This window comes from Myotis nattereri (assembly GCF_964212035.1).
Source record: "Myotis nattereri genome assembly, chromosome: 9".
NCBI classification, from domain to species: Eukaryota; Metazoa; Chordata; class Mammalia; order Chiroptera; family Vespertilionidae; genus Myotis; species Myotis nattereri.
Window position 1 is genome coordinate 41,693,585 of NC_138084.1, and position 14,188 is coordinate 41,707,772.

At 40.3% G+C, this 14,188-nt stretch overlaps 2 protein-coding genes across 2 annotated transcripts in view; one reads left to right on the forward strand and one right to left on the reverse strand.

The window, feature by feature from the left end:
- Nucleotides 1–1,767: 1,767 nt before the first annotated feature.
- Nucleotides 1,768–2,854, forward strand: LOC308525146 (olfactory receptor 52K1-like; the record flags this gene model as incomplete). The annotated part of the gene is made up of 1 exon (XM_081099915.1): nt 1,768–2,854. Exon 1 carries the CDS (start codon nt 1,859–1,861, stop codon nt 2,852–2,854), a length of 996 nt encoding a protein of 331 aa, XP_080956041.1. The 5' UTR covers nt 1,768–1,858.
- Nucleotides 2,855–7,711: 4,857 nt separating this feature from the next.
- The window catches only part of RRM1 (ribonucleotide reductase catalytic subunit M1), a 57,815-nt gene continuing 51,338 nt past the window's right edge, over nt 7,712–14,188 (reverse strand). The window contains exons 16-19 of the mRNA XM_081099704.1: nt 12,461–12,596; nt 11,493–11,588; nt 10,150–10,338; nt 7,712–8,445 (exon numbers count right to left, since the gene is read on the reverse strand). Coding sequence (XP_080955830.1) covers nt 8,257–8,445; nt 10,150–10,338; nt 11,493–11,588; nt 12,461–12,596 — 610 coding nt within the window. The 3' untranslated portion in view covers nt 7,712–8,256. The remainder of the gene's footprint in view (nt 8,446–10,149; nt 10,339–11,492; nt 11,589–12,460; nt 12,597–14,188) is intronic.

Below are 14,188 nucleotides of genomic sequence, written 5' to 3' on the forward strand. Positions count from 1 at the left end.
ACCCTGAGGCTGTTAGCGATCCCGGGGCTCCATGCCACTTGGTTCTCCCTAGTGGCTGAGTATCTATGAAGCCCAGTGCCTAGCAGAGTGCCTGGTACATTATAAATTCAAAAATATGTTGAATAAATGAACGAATAAAAGATGACTTCTTATGTCAGACTCAGTTGTGATATCTGCCTAATAGAGACTCTCCGGCTATTAAAAAGGGGGGAAACTACATGTGAAAGTACCTCACAGCCTTGGCCGGTTTCTCAGTGGTTAGAGCATCGGCCCCAGAACTGAAGAGGGCACGTACGTCGGTTGCAGCCTCGATCCCGGTTCCAGTTGGGGTGCATGTGGGAGGCAACCAATTGATGTGTCTCTGACATCAATGTTTCTCTCTCTCTCTGTCTCTCCACCTCCCCTTCCACTTTCTCAAAAAATCAATGGGGGGAAAATATATATCCTCTGGTGAGGATTAACAACAACAAAAAGATAGTAACACAAAGCAGTGGAGAAAATGGAAATTAAACAATTATTTAGCAACTTGGGGGGGGGGGAATATCAAGTTAGATTACACCTCATGTCACATATCAAATTGAATTTCATGTGGCTCAAAACTTAACATAAAAAATTAGGCCATATTTTAAAGAAGAACAAAACATAATATACTATCTTTTTGATCTTTGAATGAGGAAAGAATTGCTAAGCTTGAAACCAAGAAAAGAACTCGCCTGGTGGTTCAGCGTTGACCTATGAACCAGGAGGTCACAGTTCGATTCCCAGTCAGGGCGCATGCCCAGCTTGCAGGCTCTGTCTCCGGTATCAGTGATCCTCATCATCAATTTTTCTTTTTCTTTTTTTTTTTAATATATGTTATTGATTTTTTACAGAGAGGAAGGGAGAGAGATAGAGAGCCAGAAACATCGATGAGAGAGAAACATCGATCAGCCGCCTCCTGCACATCTCCCACTGGGGATGTGCTTGCAACCCACGTACATGCCCTTGACCGGAATCGAACCTGGGACCTTTCAGTCCACAGGCCGACGCTCCATCCACTGAGCCAAACCGGTTTCGGCCATCAATTTTTCTATCTCTCTCTCCCTCTCCCTTCCCCTCTGAAATCAATAAAAAAAATTTTTTAAAGAAAAGAACCCACAATAAAAAATATCAATAGATTTAATTTTATAAAGTTAAAATGTTTACTCTTTTGTGTGTGTGTGTTTGTGGTTGTTTCTTAAAAAAATTTTGTTTTATTGCTTAAAGTATTACAAGGAGTATTACATATGTCTCCTTCCCGCCCCCCCCCCCAAAAAAAAACTTTTACTCTTAATAACATCATAAACAAAATAAAAATAGTAGCAAGATTTGGAAAATCTGTTTCAATGGATAATGATTTTAATATTTAGATTGCTGAGAAAAAACAGTCCCTAGTAGTACAGGGGCAAAGTACATGAAGAGAAAATTCACAAAGAAGAACATGCAAATTAAAATGAGATGTTTTTCAACCATTAAATTACTAAAATACATTTTTTAATTTATAATAATTTAATAATAGCACCGATGATTCAGTGACAAGACTGATACAACTTTCTTGGAAATCTACTTGGCACTCTCAAAAATGTTCATGTCATATGACTCAACAATTCTACATCCAAAATCTACCCTGAGGGGTTTATTTGAAATGCAGGCAAAGAATTGTTGAAAAAAAACGTTTCTCATTAAATTATGACACTTAATTTTTCCCCCTAAGAATATTGGCTGCTCATGGAGATCAAAGCCTGGTGAAGTTGGGGCAGGCTCTGGTAGGGGCCAAGGTACAGAACCCAGGCTTCCTGCCCCGCTTATCTTCCCAGAGTCATCCTGCTCCCCAGGGAAGATGTCAGCGTGGGGCAATGGCAACTCCAACTTGTCCTACACCAGCTTCCTCCTGATGGGCTTTCCGGGGCTGCAGGAGACCCGCACACTCCTGGTGCTGCCCTTCCTCGGTCTCTACCTGGTGATTGTCTCTGCCAATGCCCTGGTTATCCACACCGTAGCGGCCCAGCGGAGCCTGCACCAGCCCATGTACCTGCTCATCGCCCTGCTCCTGGCTGTCAACATCTGTGCCGCCACCGCCGTGGTGCCCCCCATGCTGTTCAGCTTCTCCACCCGCTTCAACCGCATCTCCCTGGCACGCTGTCTGGTCCAGATGTTCTGCATCTACTTCCTCATTGTCTTTGACTGCAACATCCTCCTGGTCATGGCCCTGGACCGCTATGTTGCCATCTGCAACCCACTCCGCTACCCCGAGATAGTGACAGGCCAGTTGCTGGCCTGCCTGGTGGGGGTAGCAGCTGCCAGGAGCACAGGCATTGTTGCTCCGGTGGTGGGGCTGGCCTCCCGGGTACACTTCTGCCGCTCAGATGTGATCCACCACTTTGCCTGTGAGCACATGGCCCTGATGAAGCTCTCCTGCGGGGACATCTCCCTAAACAAGACTGTGGGGCTCACTGTCCGCATCTTCAACAGAGTCCTGGACATGCTGCTGCTTGGAGCCTCCTACGCCCGCATCATCCATGCTGCGTTCCGAATTTCATCAGGCAGAGCACGTTCCAAGGCCCTGAACACCTGTGGCTCCCACCTGCTGGTCATCTTCACCGTCTACTCCTCGACCATGTCCTCATCCATCGTCTACCGTGTGGCCCGCACTGCCTCCCAGGACGTGCACAACTTGCTCAGCGCCTTCTACCTACTGCTGCCGTGTCTGATCAACCCCATCATCTACGGGGCCAGGACCAAGGAAATCAGGCAGCACCTGTTCCAGAGGGCACAGCTGCAGGTCCCCACTGAAAAGGCCCAGTCCCTGCCCTCACACAGGCAACTTCCTGCCTGATTCTCTAGAACTTATAGGTCCTGTAATTACTCTGTCAAGCAGGTAAATGTGCAGGCGAGTCCTCCCTGCTGTACTTTGGCTTTGGCTATCTGCATTCATCGTTGAGTCTTTCATCCATTTTCCGAAAAATATCTACTCATCCAGAGTTGCACAGTAACCAACTGCAAAGCCAGCTCTGTCTCCAGCTTCTAAATTTTCTTTTTTCTGCATGTGATTTTCACTGATTCGTTCACTCTCATTCGTTCAACAAACATGTATAATAAACACACAATGCTAACCCCATGATTGCAAAGAAAGGGGAAATAAGATTTCTACCTTGAAGGAGGTCCCAACCTAGCAAGCTGTAAAGACGTATAATGGCCCTAACCGGTTTGGCTCAGTGGATAGAGCGTCGGCCTGTGGACTAAAGGGTCCCAGGTTCAATTCCAGTCAAGAGCATGTACGTTGGTTGCAGGCACATCCCCAGTAGGGGGTGTGCAGGAGGCAGCTGATTGATGTTTCTCTCTCATCGATGTTTCTCTCTATCCCTCTCCCTTCTCTGTAAAAAAATCAATAAAATATATTTAAAAAAACCCACGTGTAATGTCTTTACAATGACAGCTTTATGTACAAAATTCTGTGAAAATATCGAGGAGGGACAATCACTAACAGAACACTTCACAGAGGGTGAATTCGAGTTGTGTTTGAAGGATAAGATAAAGTATTTACTAGAGGGGAAGGAGATACGGAGAAAAGACATTGTAGACAAAAGGAACAGCATGGGCAATAGGGAAGGGATACAGCAGGGGTCCTCAAACTACGGCCCGCGGGCCACATGCAAATACAAATATTGTATTTGTTCCCGTTTTGGTTTTTTTTTACTTCAAATTATGTGCAGTGTGCATAGGAATTTGTTCAGTTTTTTTTTAAAACTATAGTCCGGCCCTCCAGGTCTGAGGGACAGTGAACTGGCCCCGTTTAAAAAGTTTGAGGACCCCTGGGATACAGAAATTGGTACCAGGAGTGGGGTGCTGTATAATTAAAATCTAAAATATGTGGCACTGGCTTTGAGATTGATCTGGTCACCCAGCCTGTCTTCAGCAAGGACTCCTGTTAGGTTAGGTCAGCCAGATCCCCTCACTGCTGATGTCATTTTCCATCCGTTCACCCCTCCCCTGCTCCTTAGCTGTAAATTCCCCTCCCCACAGTGTACCTGGAGTTGAGCCAGTTCTGTAGCGAGGTCTCTTTTCCCTGATTCCAACAGTCCTGAATAAAATTTGTTTCTACCACTTTAACTACTGTCCAGCTCTCCTGTAAACAAGAGAACTGCCTGGGCTAGCCTGCTGGAGGAACAAAGGATGCATTTACTGGTAGCAGAGCTGAGCTGCCCCAGCCATCCACAGATGCTACCTAGATAAGCTGACAGCCAGCCAACCCTCCCACATGAGGAAGCCCAAGTGAAATCAGCAGAGGCACCGCTAACCGCCCGATGTGTGAATAAATGCCTACAGTAACGCAAGCTGAGCTTCTGTGGCTGTTCGCTATCGCAGCAATGTTGTGACAAGAGGCAGCTGACAAAATGATTAAACAATGGTTTATACACAGTATGTCTACAATAAGGTAGTTTTCTTCCTTTATCACATTGTTTTAATATGTTGGATAAATGTATTTTTGCTTCACGATGAGTTCCATAAGGGTAGAAACTGTATTTTAAAGCTACCAGAGTAAGGTAGTGAGAAAACATTATTCTTTTAATACAAAAGAAAACACAGGGACAAGTGCTTGAAGGTAGAAGGTCCAAACAGTGAGGGGATAGTGCCCATTCCAATTAATACCACTCCTCAAAAAAAGGAACCAGGGGTTTTTTAAGGAAATGGCTGGTTCTAGGGCTGGGGTATAAAAAAAACACAAAATGATCCTGGATAATCTTATAGTGCCACCCAAGTAAGCAAGTGCTCCAAACATGATGGGGACATGTCAAAAGGACAGCAAGACCCATCTGAAGGGGTCTCTAGTTGTCCACTGAGGGACAATTTGAGCAACAAAAGAAATAAAGATAATAGATGATAACCTTCAGAATCCAAGTCCATACTGATTTACATACATGGATGGATAGATGGACACATGATAAGGGAAGGCTCTTCCTTACAGTAAAATTCCAAATAATAAATGCAGAAGGACTAGAGGTAGAAATCCCCATTTGCCAAACATCACAGAAATAAACATTTCAAGCAAGAATGATCAATGCATGCTAAAATTAGTGGGCAAAATTATGAGGAACAAGATATAGAGTCTTAAAGTATTCCCTCACAAGGCACTTATTACTAAGGGAAAATAGTACCTTTACAACTGAGAAACCTGGACGTCTCTTAAGCAAATGATAGACGACACCCCCAGCAGTGGCACAAAGTGGTATCACGTGTCTTCTGAAATGATGTACTGAGAAGGGCACAATGTCATTTCGGTGGTGTTCTTGCAAAAACAAAACAAAAAACCACACACACAAAAACCCCTGCATAAACTGAATTTAAACATGAAACCAACCCAAAATGAGGGGCGCTCTAGAAAACAACTTGCTGGTACTCTTCCACAGTGGTAAGATTTTGAAAGACAGGAAAACCTGAACAATGGTTCCAAACGAAAGGGAAACATGAAAACCAAATGCAAACATGCAGTCCTGGACTGGATCCTGGGTCAGAAAAGGGACGTTAGTTAGTTGAACATTTGTCAGAAATTACATTATAGTAGAGTGCAGATATTAATTTCCTGACTTTGATCATTGCACTGTGGTTACATAAGATGCTAACATTGGTGAATCTGGGTGAAGTGTGCACAGGAATTTTTCACACTGCTGTTTTTTTTAAAATATATTTTATTGATTTTTTAAAGAGGGAGAGAGATAGAGAGAAACATCGATGAGAGAGTAACATCAATCAGCTGCCTCCTGCACATCTCCCACTGGGGATGTGCCCGCAACCAAGGTACATGCCTTTGACCGGAATCGAACCTGGGACCTTTCAGTCCGCAGGCCGACGCTCTATCCACTGAGCCAAACCAGTTTTGGCACACACTGCTGTTTTTTAAGTCTGAAATTATTTCAAAATTAAAGGTTGAAAAAATGTTGAGTAGGTGGGACTATTCATGTTGTTACTAGCAAGAAGAGAAAATAGCAGAAGTGTGCATATTTTATAGTGTGACCCCACCTTCCCTCTAAACCCCCTCTGAGAAGGCTATGAAAACCACAAAGTCACACAGAAAACAAAGAGAGCAGCAAGCATAAGGGCAGAGATAAAGTGGATGTGATGTACTCAACCAGAGAAACCTGCTGAAATGGTGGTGAGGGCTCCTTGTTATCACACCTCAGGAGAGGCTGTGTGCGTGATATGATATATGGAATGCATTACATTTGGTAACTATGTATTGGAAATATTAAAGAAAGGCACATCTCGATGTTAAAGTCCCAACCATAAAGCTTTTACAAGACCATAAAGAACTATACCTCCATGACAATGGGATACTGAGTCTTTTTAAAGAGAACACAAGAAGCACTGATCTTTTTGTAAAGGAAAGACTAAATGAAAATTTCTTGACAAAAAGCAAGCTGGATAAAAGAAGAAACAAGGACATGACCAAAAGGCTGATGCCAAAGCTGCCTTAATATATACCTGAACTGTATAGAACACAAATGTTAAACCCTAAGAACTTCAAGCAGCACTTTGAGAGCAAGCATCTTAAGACTCACCTTCCTCCAAAATTGGCTGATCTCCAGCCATAAAGTTGTTAACAGGTGAATTCATGACACCTTTGACTTTTCTACTGTCTCAGACCTGAGATAACAAACCTGCAGCTGCTTTCATATTGTGTCAAATAATAAAGTAGTACTTTGATTTTACAACATCAAAATTAATAGACAAAAACCATCCCTGAGGAAGCCTAGTCATCAGAGTTACTAGACAAAGACATTAAAACAACTGTCTTAAACATGCTTGAAGAACTTAAGGAATAGATGAACACAAGTAAAGGAAATCAGGAAAGCAACATATTAAAATCAGAACATCAGCATAGAGACAAGAAGTATTAAAAGAAACCGAATTCTAGAGCATGAAGAAACAATAATTGAAATGGGAAAAAAATCACAAAAGGGTTCAACAGCAGATTTGAGCAGGAAGAATCAGGTAACCTGAAGACAGGATAACAGAAATTATAGTCTGAAAAGTAGAAAAAGAATGAAGAAAAGTAAACAGAGACTAAGGGACTTGTGAGACACAAAAAAGTGGACCAATAGATGTATTATGGGAGCCCTGAAGAAAAACCGAATGGGGCAAAAAGATCATCTGAAGAAATAATGGCTGAAAAGTTCCCAAATCTAATGAAAGATGTGAATCTACCAATCCAAGCAGCTCAACAAACCATAAGTAGGATAAACTCAGAGACCCACACCAAGACACATTATAATCAAACTGTCAAAAGCCATTAAGATGGTTATTATAAAAAATACAATAAATTAACAAGTGTTGGCGAAGATATGAAATAACTGGAATGCTCATACACTGCTAGCAGAAATGTAAAAACGGTGCAACTGCTATAGAAAACAGCTTGGCAGTTCCTCAAAAGTTAACCAGAGATTACCATATATTCCAGCAGTTCTATTCTAGGTATATACCCAACAAATTAAAAGCAAGAATTCAAAGAATAGCCAAAAGAAGGAAATAACCCAAATGTCCATTAACAGATAAATGAATGAGCAAAATGTGCTATATGCATATAATCGAATGTTATTCAGCTTTAACAGAAAAGAAATTCTTATACATGCTACGACATGTGTAAACTTTGAAAAATTGCTAAGTGAAGTAAGTCAGATAGAAAAGGACACATATTATATGATTCCATTTATATGGGTTACCTAGAATAGAGTAATTCGAGACAGAAAGCAAAACAGATTACCAGGGACTGAGGGGAGAAGGGAACGGGAGTTATTGTTTTTTATATAGTTTCTGTTTGGGATTGATGAAAAAGTTCTGGAAATAGACAGTGGTGACAGTTATAATTGTATATGCACTTAATGCCACTAAACATTTGCTGTAAAATGGCAACACTTGTTTATCTTATCACAATAAAAAAGAAGAGAAAAAGGCATGTTCTTTCACACTTGACCTTTGTGTGAAAATAAATGACAAAAGTAGTCTCACACAATCACTTGAAAATGTTTATTTTCAGAATGAACTTTATCCAGATAAAGGTCTTGTCAGCACTTCTCACTGTCTATGACACAATTTTGCAGCAAAACTATTTCTTTACTAAAACTGAAGTCAACAGAAAAAGGAGTGCCAAATGGTTAATGAAACCCTACTTAATCACTCCTTATTCTCTATGCTCAAGAAGTAGTTTGGCTATTGAAGTGCTGGTCTCTTCTAGGTCTTTCCTCAGGACCCACACATCAGACATTCATCTCTATTCTCCAACGAGCACACCATGGCTGCTGTGTTCCTCTCTTTCTCTTCTTCCTGTTTTGATGCCTTTTCCTTATCTTTCAGTTTCTCTTTGTTTAGAGTGAACTGGATTGGATTAGCTGCTGGTCTTGTCCTTAAATAATACATCCCAGTCTTCAAACCCTACAAGGGAAATAAATACAACTATTAGAAGAAACTGTGAGACCACTGGACATTCAAGACCAATATCTAAAATACATTTCCATAAACCAGGTCAAATTGTTTTCTGAACTTGAAATTCTACCTCCTCTAGGAAGCCCTCCCAAAAATGCTGACTCCATTTGAAGCCAACAGATTCAAGTTTTTCTAGGTGGCAATATTTAATAGGTAGCTAGAATATAAAACTCTTTCAATTCCAAAATATTCCAAGTTGGCAGTAAGTCCTCCTCGAATAAAGAGCCCTGGCCATTTTTTCTCAGTGGTTAAGAGCATTGGTCTGCAGAACAAAGGGTCTCAGGTTCGATTCCCAATCAAGGGCATGTACTTTGGTAGTTGCAGGTTGCCCAGCCTGGGTAGGAGCATGTACTAGTATGCAAGGCAACCAATTGATATTTCTTTCTCTCACCCCCTCCTCCCTCTCTTCCACTCTATCTAGAAATAAATGGAAAAAATATCAAGTAAGGATTAAAAAAAAATGCTTAAAGAGATAGACTCAGGTGTATGACTTCTAAGTTTGCCTACCACAACATGTCTAGTTTAGATTTATAACTATTTAAAGGGCTAGACCAGCCGTGGGCAAACTACGGCCCACGGGCCGGATTCGGCCCCTTTTGAAATGAATAAAACTAAAAAAAAAAAAAGACCGTACCCTTTTATGTAATGATGTTTACTTTGAATTTATATTAGTTCACACAAACACTCCATCCATGCTTTTGTTCCGGCCCCCCGGTCCAGTTTAAGAACCCATTGTGGGCCTCAAGTCAAAAAGTTTGCCCACCCCTGGGCTAGACTATATCTCTGTATAAAAACAGATTGCGACTACTTCAAGGATAAGAATCATTATCTTTTATTCAGTTTCCCCAGTCCTGGCACATAGTATATGTTCAATAAATGTTTGTTAAATAAAAAGATAAATATGAAATTCTAAATAAACACCCAGCATATTGCCGGGGAATAAGAAAACAATCTGGAATCAAGAGACTTTATTTCTGTTGTTAATCCTCACCCGAGGATATTTTTCCATTGATTTTCAGGGAGAGGGAAGACTGAGAGGAACATTGATGTGAGAGAAACACATCAACTGGTTGCCTCCTGTACCAGGGCCCTAGGCCGGGGAGAAGCCTGCAACCAAGGTACATGCCCTTGATCAGAATCGAACCCGGGACCCTTTGGCTCTATCTACTGAGCCAAACTGGCTAGGGCCAGAATCGTGGGACTTTATAGTTGGTACTGATTAGCTATGTGGTGAAACAATGAATGCTTAGAGTTTTATTTTAGGAATGGTAGCAGGACACAAGATGGCCTAAGCAGAGATACTAGAAGCAGAGAGATAAGTTAAGAATTATAGTGGCAGAATAGAAGGATATTCAAAAAACACTACAAGGAATAACCAACACAACTTGGTCAATGACTAATAGGGAGTAAAGGGAGGATCATACATCATTCCAAGGTTCCAAACCTAGGAATTAAATAGTCTTAAAGAAACAAAAAAAATCCAAAGTAAGAGCTTGATCTAGTACAAAAACCATGGGCTGGTTTTAACATACTGGATTTGAAGGGAAAGAACTTCTAGGTGGCAATATTTAATAGGTAGCTAGAATATAAAACTCTTTCAATTCCAAAATATCCCAAGTTGGCAATAAGTCCTCCACAATGTGTTCCACCAACCTGCTTCCAGCCGTAGAAGTGCATACTAGTGAGTTTGCCATAGTTAGGCTCCGCAATATGGATGTTCAAAGACTGGCTTTGATCAATGAAAGCACCTCTCTCGGCTGCCATGTTGAGAATGGTTTTCTGAGAGATTTCCCATACAGTTTTATAAAGCTGCTTAAGGTCATCAGGAATTTCTGGTATGCTCTAAAGGGAAACCAAATGTTTATTGTACTCCAGTTGATGAAAGCAGTATGATTAATAGAGTAATGACCCAAGGATCTGGCCTTCTACTTCCTGCCAGATCTGACCCTACCATTCAGTATAATACAATATGATCCTTATCAAGTTTCCTAAGACTTCTGGCCTCTGGTTTAGAGCCCAACAAAATCCCATCTAACCAGCAAAATATCAATCTGGTGGTAGTGATTTAAGATCTATCTTTCAATTAGTTTATGGCCTAAACTAAATGACATAAACCAACTGTAATTGGTTTATGGCCTAAACATTCATTGTGCTAGAGGCACCTAAAAAAGGGGGAAAATTCACAGCTAAAGAGCAATAAATGACCCTTGAGCTTTGAAGAAAACACGAATACTCAGAGCTACACCACTCAGGGACATGATCCAGAGAAGCAAAGAAACAAAGCCCTTAAAATAAATTAGGACTCCACAAACTCCGTTTGGAGCCAACAGATTTAAGGTTTTCTTACGTCCAAGGTTAACTTGCGTCAAAACATGCAGACTGGCTAATGCTACTTTTTCTATCAAAAAATGTGAAATGTTACAGGAATCTTTATCTGTGTTGTCAATTAAACCAATGTTTAGTCAGAAACCTCTATCTACAAATAGATGTTTCTTGAGTCTCAGCTGCAAATATTTTATTGTTAAACTATTTGTGGTTGTCTTTTGGACTATTAGTCCTCTATCTCCACCATACTTTTAAATTAAGTTTGACTCTAATTTCAGACTTTGTCACTGGTTCCCAAACTTTGATGCACATTGTCCTTAAAAAATACTGATGCCTGGATCCTATTCCAAGACATTCTCATTTAATTAGTATGAGGTGCAACCTAAGCTTCAGAATTTTCAAAGCTCCCCAATTGATTCTAATGTGCAGAGAAGTTGGGAACCACTTCTTTGTGCTTTATATTATTGCACAAACAAAAGGTAAGGCCAGGACTAGCTCTGTGAAGATGTATAAAATCCTAGCGCAACAATACAGAGGTGAACAGAGCTACGTAAGTCTATATGACCACAGGCCTATGACCAAACTGGTAGACATTTTTTCTCTCCACTGCCTGGGAGAAGTGAGAAGGTTCCAATGCCCAACTTAATTCACCTTTCCCCCCCATTCTGTACCTGGATAGAGCCATTGCATGCAATAATCTGATTTTTCATCTCTTCATTCCATAAGCCCCGCTCAGTAAGATCTTTCAGTAAATGAGGGTTTACAATCTGAATGGAAAAGAACAAAAGATATAAAGGGATAAATAACAATGGCAGGGCCTAAAGAGGATCACGGTCTAAAGCTTGAAGTAAATAAAATCATTAAAGAATTATTTAACATTAACTTGGTAACTTCTATTTTTCATAAAACTGAAGGGCCCATTCCATTACATGACAATTATATTCCTTTAAAGTCTTGATTTCATTTTTATTCAAGAAACATAATGTATGGTATTTGCAACAGTGAAAAGAACTAATGTTGCCTAAGCTGGGTAAATTTTTGTGGATTGAGTCTTTTTTGCCTATATAAGGAAACAATAAGTATTTAAGAAAAAAAATAGAAATCCTATGTATTCACCCCAAACCTTACAGAAATTTATGTCATGATATCAGCAAATTCAAATAAAAATCTGTTAAATTAGTGGTACTCAACCCTAGCTACACATCAGAACTACCTGGGAACCTTAAAAATAAAAAAAATTGGTCCCACCCACCAAAAACTCTCATTTATAACCAAGGCTAAAAACCACTGTCTTAAATAACGCTTTTACATATATTTTAAGTATCACCAATTTAAATATCTGATCTTGTAGTATAAATCACTATGATTACAGAATGGTTAAATATCACGTGAACTCTAATATCAACAAGTTACTTTCATACTTACAACCCTCAATCATTCATTCTTTTGGCAGATATTTATTAAATGTCTATTATGTGCTGAAATAACTTAGAACAATATTAGGGACGAAGATGACCCATTTTATCAAAACTTTGCCGCCATACTAAGAAAAATAGGCATACTAAATATGAATTAGCATTTACTCCCAATATCGGGCTTTTGAAAGATTTTCTTGTACGTCTAGTTGTGATCTTCTCACCTGAAATTCTCCTGACAAGACTCTACGAGTGTAGATGTTGCTGGTATAAGGTTCAATGGACTCATTATTTCCCAGAATCTGAGCAGTGGAAGCAGTAGGCATTGGGGCAATAAGTAAACTGTTTCTTATACCATACCTAAAGAAAAGGAGATTATTAGGTGCTAGTTCTAAAGTTACAATCTGCAAGAAGATAGCTACTTTATTTTTTTTTTATTTTTTTAAAAAATATATTTTATTGATTTCTTACAGAGAGGAAGAGAGAGGGATAGAGAGCCAGAAACATCGATGAGAGAGAAACATCGATCAGCTGCCTCCTGCATGCCCCCCACTGGGGATGTGCCCGCAACCAAGGTACATGCCCTTGACCGGAATCGAACCCGGGACCCTTGAGTCCGCAGGCCGAAGCTTTATCCACTGAGCCAAACCGGTTCTGGCAAGAAGATAGCTACTTTAAGTCATTGTAGTAAATGCACCTACTATGAGTAACATAATGCATGCATTAGATTCACATATGGATTTTTTATTTTAACCCCTAAAGGAATGCAACTCCACAATATGGGTGGAACAGCTCACCCCTCTCCTAAATGCTTGACTCCTAAACAGAATTAGCACAATAATTTCTACTGCTGGAAATCTTTATTATGCTATGACTTACGCCACTTGCACTGTGAAACTCAGGAACCATAGCACTTGACATCTTGCTACCTAGCATACATGTCCATTTTTGTCAAAGTTATATTTGCATATAAATATACTATGTGTACTGGTTAATAAGGCAGATTTTTTTCAACAGATGGAGTTACACATATGTTGATATATATGCAATTGGATATGTATGCTATTTTGTTGTATTGACAACAAGCTTCAAAACTTCATATGTCAAATTTGCTGAAGGTGTTAACATCATAGATATTTTTACACGTAAGAATGTTGAGCTTTGTGCCAAAAAAAGAGCATTTGCAGTAAGTTATAGTTCATTACTTTATTTTGAAGAAAAGTGCTGCTGAATACTTCGGGAAGTGTATGGTGAACATTCTCCATCTCAAGATACTTGTGAATGCTGGTTTAAACACTTTAAAAAGTGATGATTTCGCTCTAGCCGGTTTGGCTCAGTGGATAGAGCGTCAGCCTGCGGACTGAAGTGCCGAGAGCCGGTCCATGCTTGCTGTTTCAAGGGACCTGGCATATATGGCATACTGTTCTTAATATGTTTGCTCACCTTCTTGGCACTATGTGTTTTAACCAAGGTCTCTAAGAAAGGTTGTTTCCCCAGGTAGGGATTTTCCCCTGAAGTTAGGGAGGGAATAAAACCTCTTAACTAAGTGCCAGGCGGGTAATTAATCACTTTAACTATGAACAATCATGCTTAAGCTACATAATTTTTACTCCCTGGAATGGAGATAAGAAACGCCCTAACCTTTGTAATAGAGATTGATAGGATTGGAATCAACTGGTATAAATACAGTTGTAACAAGACAACAGCAGACAGAACTAAGAAGACAGAACCAAGGAAGACAGAACCTAGGCACAGAACCTACACAGAACGTTCTCTAGAGACAGAAGAACTTCGCTGGAGAGAACATAGCAAAAGATCCTGGACAGAAACTGGCCTCAGAACCTAGAGAGAGAACCTAGTGAGAGAACATGGCAAAAGATCCTGGACTGAACCTGACTACAGAAATTGGCAAGAGAACCTGACTAGAACCTGGTGACTGAACCTGGCTGGAG